Source organism: Pelobates fuscus, chromosome 1 (genome assembly GCF_036172605.1).
Source record: "Pelobates fuscus isolate aPelFus1 chromosome 1, aPelFus1.pri, whole genome shotgun sequence".
NCBI classification, from domain to species: domain Eukaryota; kingdom Metazoa; phylum Chordata; class Amphibia; order Anura; family Pelobatidae; genus Pelobates; species Pelobates fuscus.
In genome coordinates this window covers 193,013,208-193,034,118 of record NC_086317.1, presented here as the reverse complement: position 1 = coordinate 193,034,118, position 20,911 = coordinate 193,013,208, and the positions used below count along the sequence as shown (strand labels likewise).

General features: G+C 40.4%; 1 protein-coding gene across 1 annotated transcript in view; it reads left to right on the top strand.

Annotated features, from left to right (window-relative positions):
* The first annotated feature begins 2,825 nt into the window (after positions 1–2,825).
* CFAP276 (cilia and flagella associated protein 276) overlaps positions 2,826–20,911 on the top strand; it is a 39,546-nt gene continuing 21,460 nt past the window's right edge. Inside the window, exons 1-4 of the mRNA XM_063444429.1 lie at positions 2,826–2,976; positions 11,567–11,683; positions 11,867–11,982; positions 13,907–14,022. Coding sequence (XP_063300499.1) covers positions 2,902–2,976; positions 11,567–11,683; positions 11,867–11,982; positions 13,907–14,022 — 424 coding nt within the window. The 5' untranslated portion in view covers positions 2,826–2,901. The remainder of the gene's footprint in view (positions 2,977–11,566; positions 11,684–11,866; positions 11,983–13,906; positions 14,023–20,911) is intronic.

The following is a 20,911-nucleotide window of genomic DNA, read 5'->3' as shown; positions in this document are numbered from 1 at the left end:
GTGGCAGTACAAATTTGCCTGTTACCCTTATGCACGAACAAAAATAAAGAATAAAAAAACAAACAAAAAAAAGATTTAAATGAATGATATCAGGGAAACTACCCACCACTGCTGAAGGCTATCTAACAAGATCTAAATAGGTGTAACAAGCCCTACTTTAGAAAGTTGGCTGGGACAAGTCAATATAATTACAATTAATCTTACCCCGAATACTGTATATACTTAACACACTACCTTCAACATTCCCCCCCAAAAAATTTAAGACACTGCAGGTCTTCACAGGCTTTATTTTGTCAAGAAGCGGCCATGCATAGCGTACCTAACCTTACTGAAACCCAAATCCAGGGGAGGGATAGGCCTCCGAAATATACCATATTACCAATATGCTGTGCACCTTAGAAGAGTCAGACTGAGTCAGTGGGACTGATTCCAAATTATGGATACAAATAGAACAGACCCACATACAAATGCCCCTACAAGGATTACCATGGTTGCACGCAATTACATCTTACGACTTTATGCCTAGCCACCCAGTTATGTCCACGACCCTACAAATCCGGAAAAAAATAGCCCCAGGGATCTTACCTTATTTCCCGATAGCACACAATTCAATGTTCCAAGCAGATGTAAAGGGCTCCACACTAACACCAAATCATGTAACCCCACAGACCAAATCACCACCAATAGGAGATTGGTTATCCAATACAATGATCAAACCTATATCTCAGTTGACCTCGTAACACCCTTCGTCGTTCTCACAAAGTGTTCAATAGACTTGATTAATACCCCACCTATTTCAGTGACAGGTATCAGAGCAGAAACTAAATACGAGTAAATATTCTCACAGATGAAAACCCCTACTTAAATGATGTCAACCTGCTACACTATGTTGCAGGTCGCTAAACAATCAACACTTCCCTGGTATGTGAGAGTTTGGAACAAACACCCCACTGAACCCTTACCTGACCAGACATGGCTTATGGTGTTCCAGAGGACCTTTCACTCACATATAAATATACAATTACAGGAGGTGAACCTTAAGTTACTCACTAAGTGGTATATCACACCACAAAGCTTTGTGGCGCAGTCACAAAGAAAAGGGTTTTCTGCAACATATCTGGTGGGAAAGTTCCATAGTACAAAATACGGAAGGGAAGTGAGGGATATGATTAAAAAAGTACTGGGGTTGTCCTTGGCCCTAGATATCCAGACGATGCTCTTGCATGCATGGGAATCTAGCACATTGCAACACAAATACAAAAACTCACTGCTATACTTTATGGTCACGACAGCAAAAATAGAAGTGGCGGTAAATTGGAAAAAGGTTAATCAGCCATCAAAGACGACTTGGCATTCTCGGGTGGAAAATGTAGGGGTGATAGAGGAACTGAGAAGGTCATTAAAGAACAAAATACATGTATATGAAAAAATCTGGGAACCGTGGAAGAATTATAAAGGTCTTGCAAAGTAACAAAGGAAACATAAAAACATGCACATCTCCTGGGAGGCAAACAAGTGTTAGATACACTCACACGATAACCTAGGGGCAGTTAAAGCACAGTGGTATCCACACTAAAGAACAGGAATAGATAAATAAAGGGCAAAAGTACAAGGGGGTGTGAGGGGCACACAGACAAGGAGTATTCTGGATCCAAACTACACCACCTACGCAATAGATGACAACCGTGGGAAAAGTAATGTAAACGTAATTACAGGGAAAGTAATGTCTTTTATACATGCTGGATCAACTATCAACTTTTAGGTTTAACGTTGTTATATTTTCTGTTACAATATGTTGTATTTTATTATACGCAATATGTATTGCAACTTGCTAAGACACCTGGTACCCTGTAAATAACTAGGAGGCATCACTAAATGATGCAAATAAGAACATGCATGGTAAACGAACGCTACTCCTACCAGCACTGTTTAACTTACAAGACCAGGGGAATATAGGTCATATATATGACTTGCTGATACCGTGTGGGTGGAGTGATGATATATTTGTGATTCTACATATGAATGATGTACCTAAAGAGTACTAGATATTGTTACACTGTGAGATAAGGTGACAAATTGTAGGGTGACTTGTGATGTCGTTCTGTAATGCAAACGCAAAATAAACAACAACAAAAAAAAAACAACACTTTAAAAGTGGTAATCTCCACTGACACAAGGTGGCAGTCGGATTCTGGAATTTAACTTTCAGGAAGCTCGGAATGCCGCTGGGGATGGTCACCACTGATTGGCTGAGACTGGTCAGCTGATGCTCCCTCTATCCCAATGTCCATCTTTTTTAAGAGATTCATATTGTGTCTTTAAACTGCAATAAATGTGATTAGAAATCATTCTGTGCAAATAAGATATATTGTTTGTGTTCTAAATTACATTTTACTTGCATAAATTGTTATAAGTAAGTCAACAAAAAATTCTCAGAACAGTCCCTCCTTGGCCACATCCCCAAACACACTCCTAAAATGAAATTGTCCCTCTTTGTTCATTTGAAATTTTGGGAGGTATGCTACTGACTGTATGTGAATAATGGAAAGCTAAGTTTCATTATTAATCTCCATTCTTTTGCAGAAGGAAGAAGACAATAAAAGTTGTGGTCTGTTGTTGGCATTTGTAATTATAACTAGTAAACAGCACCAATTCTTTTTATTACATAGCATTCAAATCTATCCTCCACACTTACAACACAAAAACTGGTAGCCGTGCTCTAATTCTTGTAGTGACGCTCAGAATGTGTTGATAGGTTAGACAAACATCCCCCTGGCTCTTTCCGGTTTCACGGTCACCATTGCCTAGCAACCTATCAACACAAAGTCAGAGCTGAAAAGAAGAAACACATAACAGGCTCACCACACACAGACATCTAGGACTTTTCACAAATTTGACATTATGCCCACTACTAGGGACCCATTTCCATATCCTTGTTTTGAGAATGAAGACACTTTCCAAGGGAGGGAGATTCAGGTAGGTAACACACAGTCAGATGAGTACTTTTATCAGTAATAGATACTAGTAACAATGCTGGTAATAATCATGCATAGGATGCTATTTAAAGTAAGAATGTATAATGAATTAAGATCCAGATTTGCTTAATTCGGTTGGCAATGCATTCAGTGTCTGGTTTAAAATCAGTGATTTCACATGGAAATCCTATACAAAGTTTAGGGTTTGCAAGATTCACAAGGCACCAGTTTTAACCAAAAGTCAGAACCAAATGCATCCAGTAGGATGCACATTTGCTAACTATCATTCACTTTTTTCTTTGCAAGTGAATTGACCATTTCAAGTACTATTTGCCCTACACTAGGTGCTGCAAGGGTTAATTATATAGCAGGTTAAATAAAATAAAACTCCCATATTAATATAAGGGATGTTCAAAACATTCCCTATGTGCACAACTGCTGCACACATACTAGATGAGTGAAACAATGGCTGCCCAAGTTTCTAGAAATGCCTGTGGGCATCAGGTGGGAAACTTTATATTAAAAAATGTGATCTGTGCACCCCTCTACTAAGTTGTTAGGGCTATTTAATAAAAGAAAAAGGGGGTAGGGGAGGGCAAAACATGCTGATTTAATTTTCATTAACAAAAAAAATTAAGACAATGGGGGTGGGCATGCCATTGGTCCCCAACCCCACAGCCATACTCTCCTTGAATTAGGTGAACTCTGTTTATCCCCTTCACCCTATTAATTGTGAAAGGGGGCATTAAAGGACCACTATAGGCACCCAGACCACTTCAGCTTAATGAAGTGGTCTGGGTGCCAGGTCCATCTAGGATTAACCCTTTCTTCTGTAAACATAGCAGTTTCAGAGAAACTGCTATGTTTACCTATGGGTTAATCCAGCCTCTAGTGGCTGTCTCATTAATGCTTCGGCGCATCTCACTGTGAAAACGCCAGCGTCCATAGGAAAGCATTGAGAATGCTTTCCTATGAGACTGGCTGAATGTGCGCCTGCGTATGCAGCCGATGACATTAGAAGAGGGAGGAGAGTCCCAGCTCCGAGGGAGCCTGGCGCTGGAGAAAAGGTAAGGGATTAACCCCTTCCTCCCCCTTCAGCCAGGCGGGAGTGGAACCCTGAGGGTGGGGGCACTATCGTCATACAGAAATTAGTGCTAAAGGACCACTATAGTGCCAGGAAAACATACTAGTTTTCCTGGCACTATAGTGGTCCTTTAGCACTAATATTTGTATGACGATACGGCCTAATATTGTCTGTGGGTATTTTTTTGAGTTTCCACTAAACTGCTCCTGTAAATAAAAAAAAAAAAAAATATATATATATATATATATACACATACATACATACATACATACACACACACACACATAATGTAACTGAAGATTTCTGATGGGGAAAACAAAAACGGATGCAACAAAGATAAATCCACCTTCGCCTCGCAACGGCCCCACACAGAATGAGGCTTGAAAGTGGGAAAACACTTTTTTAATATATATATATATATATATATATATATTAAAAAAGTGTTTTCCCACTTTCAAGCCTCATTCTGTGTGGGGCCGTTGCGAGGCGAAGGTGGATTTTTATATATATATATATATATATATATATATATATATATATATATATATATATATATATACACATATACAAAAATGATGGGAGTTGCACCTCAGCTTTCCTTCAGTGTTTTGCCCGGTGCTCAGCTGCACAAGTATACAGTATATGAAAAAGCCTAGGACTTCAGTAGATAAAAAGTAGAAACCTTTTATTCCAGTGTGTCAGAAAAAAGGGTCGACGTTTCAGTCCACCGTTGTGAACTTTCTTCAGGACATACTGAAGAAATGTCCTGAAGAAAGTTCACAACGGTGGACTGAAACGTCGACCCTTTTTTTTGACACACTGGAATAAAAGGTTTCTACTTTTTATCTACTGAAGTCCTAGAGTGCTGGCTTTTTCATATAATATATATATATATATTTGTGTAAGGGGCAAATAGCCGTATATGGAGTAAGGATCCAGCATAAGCGTAGGATAATATAAAGGGAGCAAGTCGGTTGTGGTGTGCCGAGACCGACGATACGGTAGGCCTGTAAATAAAGAGGGCAAAATGAATAATCAAATATTTAATAGAGTCAACAAATATATACAAATTAACCAGACATTTCCTTAAATGCATTACAGTATTTAATTCCTGGAAGAATTTTGAAGGTAGGAATCTAGGACCGAAAGTGGACACCATTTGTTGTGGGTAGGATAGTATGTTATCTCTACTGTTGGTCCGTGTTGACTCGTTTCGGAATGTGGTAGAGCCAATAGGTAATGATATATGTGTTTACGTACGTGGGATCGTTGAAGACAATGATCTGTCTGAGTGGTGGTGATGGTAGTGGATTCTCTGGCCCGAGAAAGGCATAAAATGCAATGTGCATGGCTGGTAATGCCCAACTTGGTAGTATAATTGAATGGTTGTAGATCTAATAGGTCCGATAAGGATGAAAAGTTGAATGGCTATTGGTAATCTCTGAGAGTATCGTGGGGGAATGGATTCCTGAAAACCTCTGAGTATATTCTTGTCTGGTATGATAGCATGAAGTTATGGTAGTTTTGGCCATAGGTTATCCTGTGTTGTTGAATGCCTGTAAAATATATAATTAATGGTGTGCGAGATAGTTTAAGGTGGCAAAAAGAAGCAAAACCTAGGAGAAATGATATGACACAGGTTGAGCTATCTTGTGTTCCAATTAGATTCTTTAAGCCAGGTAAAACATTGTGTTATGTGTTCTACAAGTATGGGATGGAAGTGCTAGATGGGATAGTGCATGCTATGCTGCATGAGTATGTCTAATCCATGATTTTGTCTCTGGAACAAAAGAGTGGCCGTGACTGTATGGGCGGCTGTAGGAAGCGTATGATGAACATGCCTGGAATATAAATGAGACAATTGTCGGCAGGGATGTATACCCCCCGTCTGGTACATGAAAGTGAAATGTGATAAGTGGCCAACCAAGTGAGTTCCCCAGAAATATCATGACCTTATGGATGAGTAGTGGTGTTTGTTGATGATATGACATGTGCCTAGTTGTCTGAGTAACAACGGATTGATGACCCTGACCATGATTTACCCCATGCCACAGCAGCTGCTACAATGGGGTAGATCTCCCAAAGGGGCTGAGGTGGTGGAAAAAATTCCAAACCTGGATGCCATGGCCAACAGCTCCAAAGCAATTGTTCCCGGTAGATCGCTGCCAAACCCGTGGTAGATGCCGCATCTGACCATCTGGTTGGAGAAGTGTCAGACAATCCTGGAAGGAACATGCTTTTACCATGCCAAGTGGTTAAGAAATTCCCCCCATGTGCAGGTCTGCTGTTGCTGAGGTGTCATGGGACATCCTCTGATCGTCATGTTGGAAGTGTGGAAAAAAGGGGAAAGTACTCTGGATGTGAAAGCGTGGTCTTGTGGTATGATTGGCATGGCAAAATTAAGGAACCTGGTAGGGATTGTAGTTCCTTGCATTTGTAAGTACTAAGCAGGAGGTAGTGAATTATGTAGTTGAGAATGTTCCCTATTTGTCTTGTGGTAACTTGCGTGTATGGATGCCGACTCAAGTCATATGCCCAGTAATGTGATGATAGTGTCTGAGCCTTCTGTTTCTTATGGGGTACTGGGACGCCCAAGTGGTCAACCAGACTAAGCTGCCGTGAGGCTTCTAGTGAAAAATATCTTCTAGATAGTGTATGACTAAGGCCTCTGGATATGTTATCATAACCAGCACAGAGTATCTGCGAATATCGATAGTAGGCTAATCTACTAGCTCGAAAGATGAGCAGGGAAAGGATTGCCCAATTTATGCCATGTAAGGGCCAGTGTGTAGGGTAGATGGTAGCCGTTTACTGCGTTGATGATATTGGTCTTACTTAACCAAGCTTCAACCCATGCTTGAGTGATAGCTGTAAAGGTAGATCAATGGTGTTGTATAGTAAGAAAACTCCTCGGAGGGTATGAGCGAGTTGAGACTTGGGGTAGCGGAGGTGTGTGGTGCCAATAAGTCTATGGTTAGTCTTTGTTTAAGGGAAGATTCCTTGTGACAATACCAATGTGTTTGGTGCCATGCTGTAAATGGTGGAGATTGGAAGACCCCTCTGCAAATCTTGGCTATGAGTGTGTTTACAGCCAATGGTTTTGTTGTGCTGACTGTAAGTGAGGGCATGCTATATTCCTTGAAGGTGTTTTTATGATACCTGTATGGGAGCCCTTTGAAGCTCCAGAGCTTTAGTAAATCTACTACAAGTCTGGAAGGGTGATGAGTCAGTAGTGTTGAAAATGCATTAGTGTGTACAGATGGTGAGTACGTTATTTGTAAGTTGTATTGGGACACATGGTTTGTCATGTTCCCTGAACCATTTGAACATATATGCAACAGTCTATATGCAATGCAACTACTCATATCAATGGCCTCTGGTAGTTCAGAGGTGCTGGTACCTGGAGCCTGAGAGTGCTCGTCCATTTGTTTTGGACAAACTCCCTTCTGTATGGGTACCTGCACAAATAAACATCTCTACATATTCCAAATGCCAACCCAACCAAGGGATGGTCAGTTCCCGATTCACCTGGAATCCTTGGATCTGACCATCACAGATACATCATACATATATATATGCCTTGCTTCCCCAATGTGCTGGGATCATACGTGCAGGGTTAACGACTTGTGTGTCATAAGAATTGATTGTACCAGGTAACCGAGTTTCGGTTGGTGCTGGTTGTAGAGTAGCGTGAGGCCCAGCCTTGTGAGGGCTGTGGTGACCAACTCGAGATTGCCAGTCTATCATAAATGTTTTATTTATTTTTTTATTTTTTGGCTCATGAGTTTATGAGTGAGGCTAGCATAGCCTGGGTGTCACCTGAGTTGATGTAGCTGGGCCTTCTCCTGCCTCCGTGTTATCCGTTGATGTATGGAGGAGTTTGAATAACTCTGCTTTCCTTGCTGTAGCAGGGTAGGGGATTTGTCACCTCCTTAGGTCGGTGGTAATGTGTGGGATCGTCCAGGATCTGATTGCTGCTGGACTAGCAACATCTCCTCTGCTTGAAGGTGTATCAATTCTAGCCGGGGTGCTAGGAAGAGGCGATTCTTCACCATCTTTTGGAGAAATACTTAAATAACAATAAAGATTGCAATTATTATTTGTACCCAGGGTTCTTGTACTGGCTTTCTAGCTAAGCCGTAAGGCGAAACGATTAGGCTTGGTGTTTTTTGGTGACTGGTGAGGCCCTGCTAGTTGCCAAGTGGCTTGAGAGGCTCTATCTATGCTTGGCGCGAGGGGATTTTTTTGTGGCCACTGAATGTTGTGCCAGGATGTTGGCCTCTCGGTGACAGTAACCAGAAAATAGGAAGGGGAGTGACAGGTGAGGCCCTCTCTATGATACAATGCGAGGCGGCTAGCTCATGAGTGGCCCGAGGGGTGTATGCCTCCGAGTGTAAGGCGGGATGTTGGCCTCGCGGGACCACTAACCGAAGCATAATGCAGAGAAAAAAGGGGGTAATACCTATTGGGCCCTAGAACCCTAATTGCCAGTACACTATTACTATTCCAGGGAAGGTAAGAGATGAATAACTACGTGAGCAGGTGTATGCACCTTGTAGTATGGTATTGAACCTGACAATCCATATAAGTTTTTAGTAGTAACTGTAACCTGAATGGATAAAACCGTATGGCATAAGGAAATGTGGCATAGACCAAGCTTATCTTAATACGTACAGTATATGTGAAAAGTAAAGTGCCGTGATGTGTAAATATTAAACATCGTAGCCATACTGGTTAAATATGTATCAATCTTAACCCATTAAGTGCCGTATGTACAAGTGAAAATGTGGTCTGTCCCCACCTTGTAAGTTGTATGTCCCCTTGCTAGGGGAAAGTCTGTTGTGTGAGCAGCGTGCTGTGAAAAATGTATGTGAACTATATTACCAGTGACGTATATACAGATGCATCTGCTACTGTGTAATAATATATGTATTTATACCAGATGTTGATATAGTGCTTGCTATGTGAATTGTTGTATGTCTTATTGAATGGTAGGGGTCAGTGAACATGGTGTTGCAAAATGCAAGTGCACTGGAGATCTGCCGAGTGCCCTATAGGTGGCAGTGTAGTTGGATACTGATTGGTATGTGAAATGTTGTTTGTCTGTTGACCTATAGGTGTCAGTGTTTTGGTGTTTGTAAAACCCCATGAAAATTGGCAATGTACTTGACAGACCTGTAGGTGGCAGTGTTGATAGAACCACTGTTGGTCTTTATGTGAAATGTAAATTATTGTGAATTAAACCTGAAGTTGAGCCCGTGCTGGAGTTTAATTTATGGTTTATGGTTATGTTTAAAACAATCTTATGTGTAATTTATATTGGCTGGTAAATTGTATATGACGTGTGAAGACAGTTTTGCTGTTGACCAGTAGGGGTCAGAAATGTTGATTGTATGTTAAAATACCCTTTAACCCCTTAACCCCTTAAGGACACATGACGTGTGTGACACGTCATGATTCCCTTTTATTCCAGAAGTTTGGTCCTTAAGGGGTTAAGGACCAAACTTCTGGAATAAAAGGGAATCATTACATGTCACACATGTCATATGTCCTTAAGGGGTTAATCCTACCGTTTGACAGATAGGAGTCAGTATAAAGGCGAAAATGCTGTAGTTAGTTTGTTTGCTTATGAAGTGAAATAAAGTCTGAGAAGCCTGTAGTATACCGATTGACCGGTAGGGGTCAGCATGTAGGCGAAAATGCCGTGGTTAGTTGGTTTGTACATGAAATGCAATAATGTCTGAGAAGCCTGTAGTACACTGAATGACTGGTAGGGGTCAGTGTGTAGGTGAAAATGCAGTGGTTTATTGTTTTGTACATGAAAAGCAAAACCGTCCTAGAAGCCTGTAGTACACCGAATGACTGATAGGGGTCAGTGTGTAGGTGAAAAATGCAGTGGTTTGTTAGTTTGTACATGAAATGCAATAATGTCTGAGAAGCCTGTAGTACACTGAATGACTGGTAGGGGTCAGTGTGTAGGTGAAAATGCAGTGGTTTATTGTTTTGTACATGAAAAGCAAAAACGTCCTAGAAGCCTGTAGTACACCGAATGACTGATAGGGCTCAGTGTGTAGGTGAAAAATGCAGTGGTTTGTTGGTTTGTACATGAAATGCAATAATGTCTGAGAAGCCTGTAGTACACCGAATAACCGGTAGGGGTCAGTGTGTAGGCGCAAATGCAGTGGTTAGTTGATTTGTACATGAAATGCGATAATATCCAAGAAGCCTGTAGTACACCAAAAGACCAGTAGGGGTCAGTGTGTAGGCGAAAATGCAGTTCTTTGATTTGTACATGAAATGCAATAATGTCTGAGAAGCATGTAGTACACCAAATGATCAGTAGGGGTCAGTACGTAGGCGCAAATGCAGTGGTTCGTTGATTTGTACATGAAATGCGATAATGTCTAAGAAGCCTGTAGTATACCAAAAACCGGTAGGGGTCAGTGTGTAGGTGAAAATGCAGGGGTTTATTGGTTTGTACATGAAAATGCAAAAAACATCTAAGATGCCTGTAGTACACCAAATGACCGATAGGGGTTAGTGTGTAGGTGAAAAATGCGGTGGTTGGTTGGTTTTTACATGAAATGCAATAATGTCTGAGAAGCCTGTAGTACACTGAATGACTGGTAGGGGTCAGTGTGTAGGCAAAAATGCAGTGGTTCGATGGTTTGTACATGAAATGCAATAATGTCTGAAAAGCCTGTAGTACACTGAATGACCGGTAGGGGTCAGTGTGTAGGCAAAAATGCAGTGGTTCGATGGTTTGTACATGAAATGCAATAATGTCTGAAAAGCCTGTAGTACACTGAATGGCCGGTAGGGGGTTTAAACAAATGATATGCATGAACTTGCAATGGTTTTAGAACAGATTTAGACAAAATGCAGCCGTAAAGTGAGGACCTGACCCGTGCATGGTGCCGTGGGACTGATGCCTGGCGTAACGGGTAGGTCGACTTACGGTTTGTGAGTCACTTAGACACCATCCACGGTGATGGATTGAAGAAGGTGGTAGGCCGGAAAAGCCTGTGGCTGGATTCCTGACACAGCTCTGCTTAAAAAACCTCATGGAGTAATCAGGTAAAATGGCGTCTGGATGACCCGGAAGTGGAAATCATTCTGATGCTGACCTCAAGTGATATGAGTCAGGTAAGGGGTGTCCCTTATATAGGGGAGTGAATTAATTTAAGCCCCTCCCACAAATACAGGCCAAACGGCCTTAATACATATATAAAATTCCTCACCCACTAGCCATTGATGGGTCAGGGGGTAGACAGTGATTTTGGGTGAGACCATGAGTGGAGGACTAAGTTTCCACCCTCGTACTTTACAAAATGTTAACACAAAATAACACAGCAATGAATATTGAATATGCCAAAATATTTGTACAAAATAGGGTATGAATCAGATGATTTGCAGATTTGACCACTTCTAAGAAAATTAACGAGAACATAATTTTATTCATATATGCATTCATTATTCTGATTATTTGCACTCCTGTGACTTGCAGAAAGCAACTTACAAGAAACCATCTTACATAGCACAGCGGGAAGATCCATGGAATCGCTTAAATGCCACCCCAACACTTTCCAGTGCCAGGAGATCTTATTATTACAATGATCCAGAGGTGAGTCAAAGTCTGTCAAACTTACTTTAATTCATTAATGCAAAAATGTTCTAATCAGATCACCCATTTCAGAAAATACTGTGCTTTTCCTGAAAAACCTCAAAAAAATTTAGACCTTCCACACTTAATGTTTTGATTATGTGAAAATACAAATCTCCACTAATTTTTTTTTTTTTTTAATAGGCTCCATCTAACAGTTTAGATTACAGTCTAAAGTCCTTGTATGACCACCACAATGAACTCCTGAAAGACCGCAATAAAACACTTTTTCAGTTGGAGACTTTCACTGATGACCATAGGTGCGCATACCATGTTAATACGAAAAGATTTTTTTTTTATGTGTAGCTTACTTCATTAATAGAATCTTGCAGGCACACTTATGGCAATGTTACTGTTCAAGATACTTTTTGCAAACCAAAGTGTGCCAAAAGATCTCCTTAACCCCTTAAGGACACATGACATGTGTGATTTGTCATGATTCCCTTTTATTCCAGAAGTTTGGTCCTTAACCCCTTAAGGACCAAACTTCTGGAATAAAAGGGAATCGTGACATATCAGATGTCCCTCGGTGGCAATGGCCACACTCGCATTAGGATTTCCTAATCTATGTTGGGGAAAAAAATCTGACGCTGGAGGTCCTCATGGAGAGCGTGAGGACGTCCAGAGTCAGATAAACCAATGGTCTGTTTTGATTCCAGAAGTCCCTCTAAACAGTCACTAGAGAAGGAGTTGGTTTTCAGAGGTAATTATTGCAGTTTCTCAGAAACTGAGAAGGGACTCAGACCACTACAATGAGCTGAAGGGGTCTGAGTACCTACAGTGTCCCTTTAATGTGTTTGGCATGCTTTAACTAGCATGCACGCTCAATCAATACCATCCCCATTTGGACAAAATGGTAATTGTTAATTGATGATTACATTTCACATTACAGCAGAAATCAGAGCATGGTGTCAAGCCTTAGGCACTCTGTCAACCACTTAAATTAGTTGTGGTTGTGACGGACCGCCTGGCACCCCCGACTGGGTACCTCCGTCAATCGTTGCTTCCTAGTATTTGTGAGCACCATAAGCACTGTACTACAACAAAACCACCGTAGACACCACGAACTGCCGCAGCTTGGTTGGGGTATCGCCATTCTCCACCCACCCTGGAGCCAAGACCAAGATCCAGCTTCCAGTGGGTAGACCTCTCCTAGTCCAGAGAGCGTAGCAGGAACAGCTTTTATAAGAGCTAGTGATTATACTCAGGGGAGTATAGTGATTATAGCAATCCCTGGAGTGAATGTAGTTCTCCAATCCCTTAAACATACTCCCGTAACAAACATACAATCCCTCCTCCCTGCTTGAGATATAATTGGATCAGTAACTGTACTAATTCTAATCCATAATTATCTCCAAGCACAGAAAAAAAAACACTTTTTTAAAAACCCCACAAATGTTACATCCCCTGATCTGGGTGACCAACATATCCAAAACTCACCCAGATCAGTTCAGCGGTTCAGCCATTTTATGGAAGTCATAGTTTTTACCGACCGCAGGCATGGTCCTAGAGCCGAAAATAGTTTTACAGAATTGCGGCTAACTGCCGCTGGAAGACTGACCAAGAACTGCAAGGTTTTCATGCCGAAAATAGTTCCAGGGCATTTGCGGCTATGTCCCCCTGAAGTATTTTTGTGGTTTTGGTCCATGTGAACAAGATGGCCACCATCCCGTGGTCAGCCATATGTATTGCAGCCACACAGACCAACACTTAGAACACAGAGGTGCAAATTGCAACAGTGTATCAATTAAGCTTAACTTTTTTTACATTTTCTGGTTCTGCAAAACAGTGCATAAAATATTTGGCCTTTGTTGCCAGTGCTCCAGCTACTATGAACAAGTTAAAAGTAGTGCTTAATATGACTATTCCTACATTACATTAACATGTAGTTTCTCATAACAAAACTATCAGGGCTCAAATTGTCCACTCACCTGCAAGTGAATTTTTCAATCCGTTTTACTTGTCTCCACGCAATATCCGGTATTTCGTCAAATAAGAAGATCACATTAATTTACACACAAGAGTACGATTGGTCATCACCAAACTTCTGCAAGATTTCTGCAAACCCAGTTAGAATCTGGTCATTTTCACCCACTTCTGTCAGTCTGGACAAAATTTTTCCACATTGTTTAGTAAATAATCCCATATGTGAGCTGCTAAAAGTCTACCAATTCTGCTTTGCAGGAGAATCCTTAAAAATAGAGTTAAAACGTCACCAACTAATCAGGCAGAAAAGTCAAGTATTCGTCAGTGGGTGAGTCCTGAGAAGGTCAACATTTACAGCCTAGATGGGGCCATTGGTGAGTAAAATGTCAGTGCTTTTAAATTTAACAGATAGTATATTATTAAAGTGAAACTAGTGCCAGGAAAACAAGATCAGGTCCAGCGGCGATGCCCCTCAGCTCTGGCTTGGCCCCACCCACATGGGAGACCTAATGCACATGCACAGCAACAGCTGACCTCACGTAAGGATTTCCCTATAGGAAAGCATTATTCCATGCTTTCCTATGGGAAGTCACGTCTAGCTTTTTTTAAAAAAAAAAATGTACTTATCTTTTTCCAGTGCTGAGGCTCCTTTGCCACTGTACACCTCAAGTATCATCTCATAGGTGGCATAGGCTCCTCTGTGATGGTCCAGCGTGCGCATTAACCGCCCAATGCTTTCAAGAAAAGCATTGGATTACCTGAGGATTTCAATTCTGATGATCTTAGTCAAGGAGGGGGAGCAGCCAGTGTGGACCTAAGTTGTGCTTGGTAAAGGGGTAAGTAACAACTCTTTTTGAAAGAAGGCAAGAGGAAGATTGGTCACCTAGTGTTAGGAATACACTACAAGTATAAAAGTTTATTTTCTTCTAAAATACCCTAACATATTAAAGGGACACTCCAGGCACCCAGACCACTTCTGCCCATTGGAGTGGGCTGGGTGCCAACTCCCACTACCCTTAACCCTGCATCTGTAATTATTGCAGTTTTCACAAACTGCAATAATTACCTTGCAGGGTTATCTCCTCCTTTAGTGGCGGTCTGTCTACTAGACAGCCACTAGAGGGCACTTCCTGCTTCCGGTGCGAGAGCGTCGCTGGACATCCTCACGCTGTGTGAGGACCTCTAGCGTCGCTCAATTCCCCATAGGAAAGCATTGAAAAGCATTTTCAATGCTTTCCTATGGAGAGCTTTAATGCGCATGCGCCGGCTGACGTGATGAAGGGAAGGAGTGGCAGCGTCCGGAAACCACCGCCGAGGGACATCGGCAGGGGTTGCAGGTAAGTCACTGATGGAGTTTTCACCTCTTTAGCAACCGGGGATGGGTGGTGGGAAGGGACCTGCAGTGCCAGGAAAACGGATTGTTTTCCTGGCACTGGAGAGTCTCTTTAACCCCTTAAGGACCAAACTTCTAGAATAAAAGGGAATCGTGACATGTCAGACACGTCATGTGTCCTTAAGGGGTTAAGAGAGCAGCTTTCGAAGCAGGACATACATTTGAGGACAGAGCAAATTTAGCATTTTTTTTATGTTTGGGTTCAATTAAAATTTGTATTTTTCATATTTATTGCACACATTCTATACCTTTATTTAACCCCTTAAGGACACATGACATGTGTGACATGTCATGATTCCCTTTTATTCCAGAAGTTTGGTCCTTAAGGGGTTAAAGGACAAAAGGCGCTTTAATTTAATATATAAATTCTCATTTAATAAATAAAAAAAATATTTTCACAGTTTTGGCAATAACATTTTCATATGTCCAACTTTGGAACAGTAATTCAAAATAAATTAATTCATGTGTCTTGCTTTACACAGTACATAACTATTTATGTTATTTTGAAAATTACAGTTCACAAAATACAAGGAATACAATTTTACAATTTGTTTTGCAAGTTTGTACCTAGTGTAGTGATAATAAGCATAATTTCTGCCTTTTTGATACAGTGTGTTTTTACAGGATATTTTGCAAACCTTGTGTGCGCTACGGCTATATAATACTTAGTATGTCTTCTGAGTACATCAATACCCCCATATTTACCTTGGTCAGGTATATGTGGATGTTTGAGAGACAATTCAGTCTTGCTACGAAGGGGTTAATACCTCCACTGTCTAAATACAAATCAGCACGGTTTAGTAGATATACCCCCAAATTAAAGGCAAGCATTTAATTAGACTCAGTGTTTGTGACTAAATGGATACTCAACCCCCCCCCAAAAAAAAAACAACAACCCACCACAAACAAACATACCCCATTTGCAATACTTTGAGTTGTCTATTTTTCTGATCTTAAAAAAATACCCTAAGGATCAAAACGTCGATTGAAATTTTATTTTTTTTATTTTTTTTGCGATGTAACTATGGAACAAAACGACACAAAATTTTTTTTCATTGAAAAGACCTGTCAGAGTACCTCTTTTTCAAAAATATAAATTTTTAACGCGGGATTGCACCAAGGCATATACTACCTGGATTAAAGAAAGGGTGAGTGCCAAGTATATATTTATTTTTTAATACAATGTTAACCCCTTAAGACCGCAGGGCGTCCTATGCCGTCCTTGTTTTGGTGGCTCTAAACGCCGCAGGACGGCATAGAACGCCCTGCGATCTTTTGTACTTACCCGGTCGCCGGCGATCTCGGTATGGGGGACTTACCTGGGAGCCCAGGGAGTCCCCCTCCGTCCTCTTCAGCCCCCCAGGGCCATGTGATCGCAAGGTCCTTGCGAGGACCCCGCGATCACATGGACGGCATAGCCGTCCAAGGCATTGCCAGCAGGGGGAGTGCCTGTAATGACAGGTACTCCCCCTGCTGCCTGAAAAAATTAAGTAAAATGTTTAAACAGTGTAAAAATAAGATTATATATACTTAGATCATATATATTTATTATATATATGATCTAAGTATATAGATACACATAAATACATATACACTGTCTACGTGTATTTTAATATTAATATATACATAATTATATATATATATATATATATATATATATATTAATATCAAAATACACGTACAATGACATTGATTAAATATATAATAAAAATAAATATATAAATACGTAAAAAAAAAAAAATAGATAAAAAATATATAAACATGCGTAATTTCGTTCTAACTGTATTTTAAAATTAATATATATATTGATATCAAAATACATGTAGAACGAAATATATATATCTATATATAAATTTAAAAAATTATACATTATATATATATATATATATATATATATATATATATACACACACACACATATAATTCTACGTATATATTTATGTAATAATTTTACATAATTAGGTCATTTTATTAATTACAATTTGCAGGACCTGCCTGACAACCCAGGCCGAACGTTCAGGGAATTTAATCTAGCACTATATTTAACCCTGTAACTTTCCAAGACACCATAAAACCTGTACATGGGGGATACTGTTTTACTCGGAAGACTTCGCTGAACACAAATAGTGTTTCAAAACAGTAAAATATATTACAACGACGATATCGTCAGTGACAGTGACACTTTTCACACACAAATGGCACTTACACTGACGATATAATTGTTGTGATACGTTTTACTGTTTTGAAACACTAATATTTGTGTTCAGCGAAGTCTCCTGAGTATAACAGTACCCCTCATGTACAGGTTTTATGGTGTTTTCAAAAGTACAGAGTCAAATATAAGGTTTGCGTTTCAGTTTTTTTCACATTAAAATTCGCCAGGTTGCCTTTGAGACCGTATGGTAGCCCAGGAATGAAAATTATCCTCATGATGGCATACCATTTGCAATAGCAGACAACCCAGGGTATGTTCAGTTTTTTTTAGTAGCCACTTAGTCACAAACGACAACAAATACAGGGTGCGCTAAATAAAATAAAGGGAGATGAAAAAGTCTTTATAGGTACAATGTGGACCTTGAGTGAGTGTTCTTATGTTCTTTCTTTGGGATCTCAGTAGTCGAATATGGAATACAAAAGCAGAGAGGAGAGACCAATAGTGCAAAACCGTAATGCGGAAAGGATCACGAACAACACAGACGTGGAGAAGTGCCAACTTACAATTTAAAGAGCTAAGCCCAGCTCTAGGTAAAACAGCATACAGTGGTATTTAGTACCCCCCACATGTAGGATATTGCTGGACAATTGGAGGTGTCTTCACAAGATTCTTTACACCATCCCAGACAGACGTCAGCATATAAAAGATGGAAAAACCCAATGGTGCAATAACTTTGGTAATACTGCAACAACAGACAACACTGAGGTCCTAAGAGTGCCAACTTACAATTTAAAGAGCTATGACCAGCTCTGAGTAAAACAGCATACAGTGGTATTTTAACTCCCCACGTGTAGGATATTCCTCTAATGATGCTTGCAGTGCCGGTCTTATGAAAATAAAATCACAAGAGAGGGCCCATAGTGTTTTCCATATATAAAATGACAGTGGAATAAAAATGAAACGTACTTACAGTGTTCAGAGCAGCCACACTGCTCTATGAACCAAGCGTGGGTGGAATAATCCCCACCAGGGATTTCTTTTGAAGTACTGGATCTTGTTTAAAAAAAAATCAGCCAGGATAAAACAGCAACATATAAAGTAAATGTACTAACCAAAGATAAGTGGTAGTCACAAAATATTTTAATTAAAAACAAAGTAAAAATACACAACGCGTTTTGCCAAACAGTAGGCTTTTTCAAGTGTAGAGTAAATAATCCTGGCTATTCACATTATATAGGCAGCTAATTTGCAATGAATTTCAAAGATTGGCGCCAAAATGGCATCATTACCACGTGACCGCGGTCACATGACTTTCAGTTATACATATGATAGGTGGACATATTAAAATAGTGAAAAAATAATAATTTGTTTTTATATTTTAATAGTATAGGGTAGTACTAAACCCACATATGACCTGAGGGGTATAAAAAGAAATAGACTTTTATGCGAGGGAGGGAAGAAATTAGGTTGTGAAATGAAAGGTTAAAGGTCGCGAGGGCGTGGCCGTTTTTAAACCAATAAGGAGGGCGGGTAGGCATAATGCTGTGTCTATTCGCTGGGAATGCAGGGAAATGTAGTCCGGGTCACATGACATTGGTTTACACATATAAATAGGATGTAAGTGTTTGTTGGGATAGATTAAAAATACCCCTTTCTTAAATAGGTTTTTGGTTTTCTATTCTATTAACCTTTCTCTCTTGCTCTCTTCTGCCACCTCTCCTTCCTCTAATGTATAGCTCCTTTTTTTCTTGGATTTGAAAATCACACCGTGTCCAAGCATTTTCTAACACACCACCAAAAAAAACCCAACGTTCTTAAATTCACCCCTATTCAAATATGCAATATTCCATGGCGAGGCGGTGATATAAGAAATATTCTGGGAAAAGCCGAAATGGAATGGGTTTTTAATCTTAAAACACTAACCCCAGATGGCTTAAATGCAGAATTTGACCTTTTTAATTTTTTGTAATTCTTTGTATTGTTTCATAATAATTTATATTCACTTTTAATTAATATGGTTATTAGGATTATTCTTTTAAAAGTAGCAAAATACATTGTAACCTTTATTAGAAATATTTATCCATATACAATCTGCAACTTTATTTTTAATATTTGCACATAAAATTGTATTATATTGTCACTGTTTTTTTAAAATGTTTTAATATTCTGTATGTTCTCCTCCAACCATAATTACATTTCACCCCTTTGCCCTTTAACCCCTTAAGACCGCAGGACGTACTATGCCGTCCTTATTTGGGCGGCTCTAAACGCCGCAGGACGTTGCCTGGGGACCGCGGTCTGCAGCTTCCGATCGCAGTGACAGGCTGTCACTGCGATCGGTATTTACCATGTGTCAGCCGATTTTAAAATCGGCTGACACATGGAGCCGCGGCATTTTCAATCTGCAGATCGCGGTCGGGGGACATGCCTGGCCCCCCAGGCAGTCCCCCTGCGGTCAGTGACCGCGATCTGCAGAGTATGATCGCAGGGAGAGGCTGTCTCTGCGATCTGAATGCAGAGACAGCCTCTCCCTGTGATCTGATCGCAGTGACAGCCTGTCACTGCGATCAGAAGTTACTATGTGTCAGCCTATTGGCTGACCCATAGTAACTGCAGGCAGGATCCCCCTGCAGATCACGGTGGGGGGCATGCCTGGCTACCCAGGCACTCCCCCTGTGGCCAATTACCGTGATCTGCAGGAGGTGATCACAGTGACAGCCTGTCACTGTGATCACTGATCCTGTGTGTCAGCCAGTGATGTAAAATCACCCCACAAAGGGAAGTTCCACTTTTTGTTTATTAATCATCACTGTTTTTTCACTGGGGTTGTGTACACATATTCTGTTTTGATGTAAAATCACTGGCTGACACTGTCTCTGCCCCTCTGCTCCCCTCTTAACCCCTTAAAGTTAAAAATAAAATAAATTACAGTTACACATCAAATATACTTAGATCATTTATATATATATTATATATATGATCTAAGTATATATATATATATATAGACACACACATTTACACATACACTAAGTGTATTTTAATATTTATATATATAATTATATATATATTAATATCAAAATACACGTAGAAGGATATTGATTAAATATATACATAATTATAATTATATATATATATATTTTATAATAAAAAAAATATAAATATGTTAAAAAAATAAATAAAAAAATTTAAAAAATAATTAAAAATATATACCGTATTTTTCGCTCCATAAGACGCACCTCACCATAAGACGCACCTAGTTTTTAGAGGAAGAAACCCAGAAAAAAAATATTCTGAACAAACTGTCCCATAGTGTTTCTTACTATGGGACAGTTTGTACAGAATATTTTTTTTTCTCCCCTGTCCCATAGTGTCCCCCCCTTCCATAGTCTTCTCCTCTCTCCCATAGACTTCATCTCCCCCCCTCCCCACAGACTTCATCTCCCCCCCTCCCCACAGACTTCATCTCCCCCCCCTCCCCACAGACTTCATCTCCCCCCCCTCCCCACAGACTTCATCTCCCCCCCCTCCCCACAGACTTCATCTCCCCCCCTCTCCATAGACTTCCACCCCCCCTCCCCATAGACTTCCACCCCCCCTCCCCATAGACTTCAACCCCCCCTCCCCATAGACTTCCACCCCCCCTCCCTCCCCATAGACTTTATCCCCCTCCCATACTGTCCCCCTCCCCTTGTCCTATAATTACTTACCTGTCTTG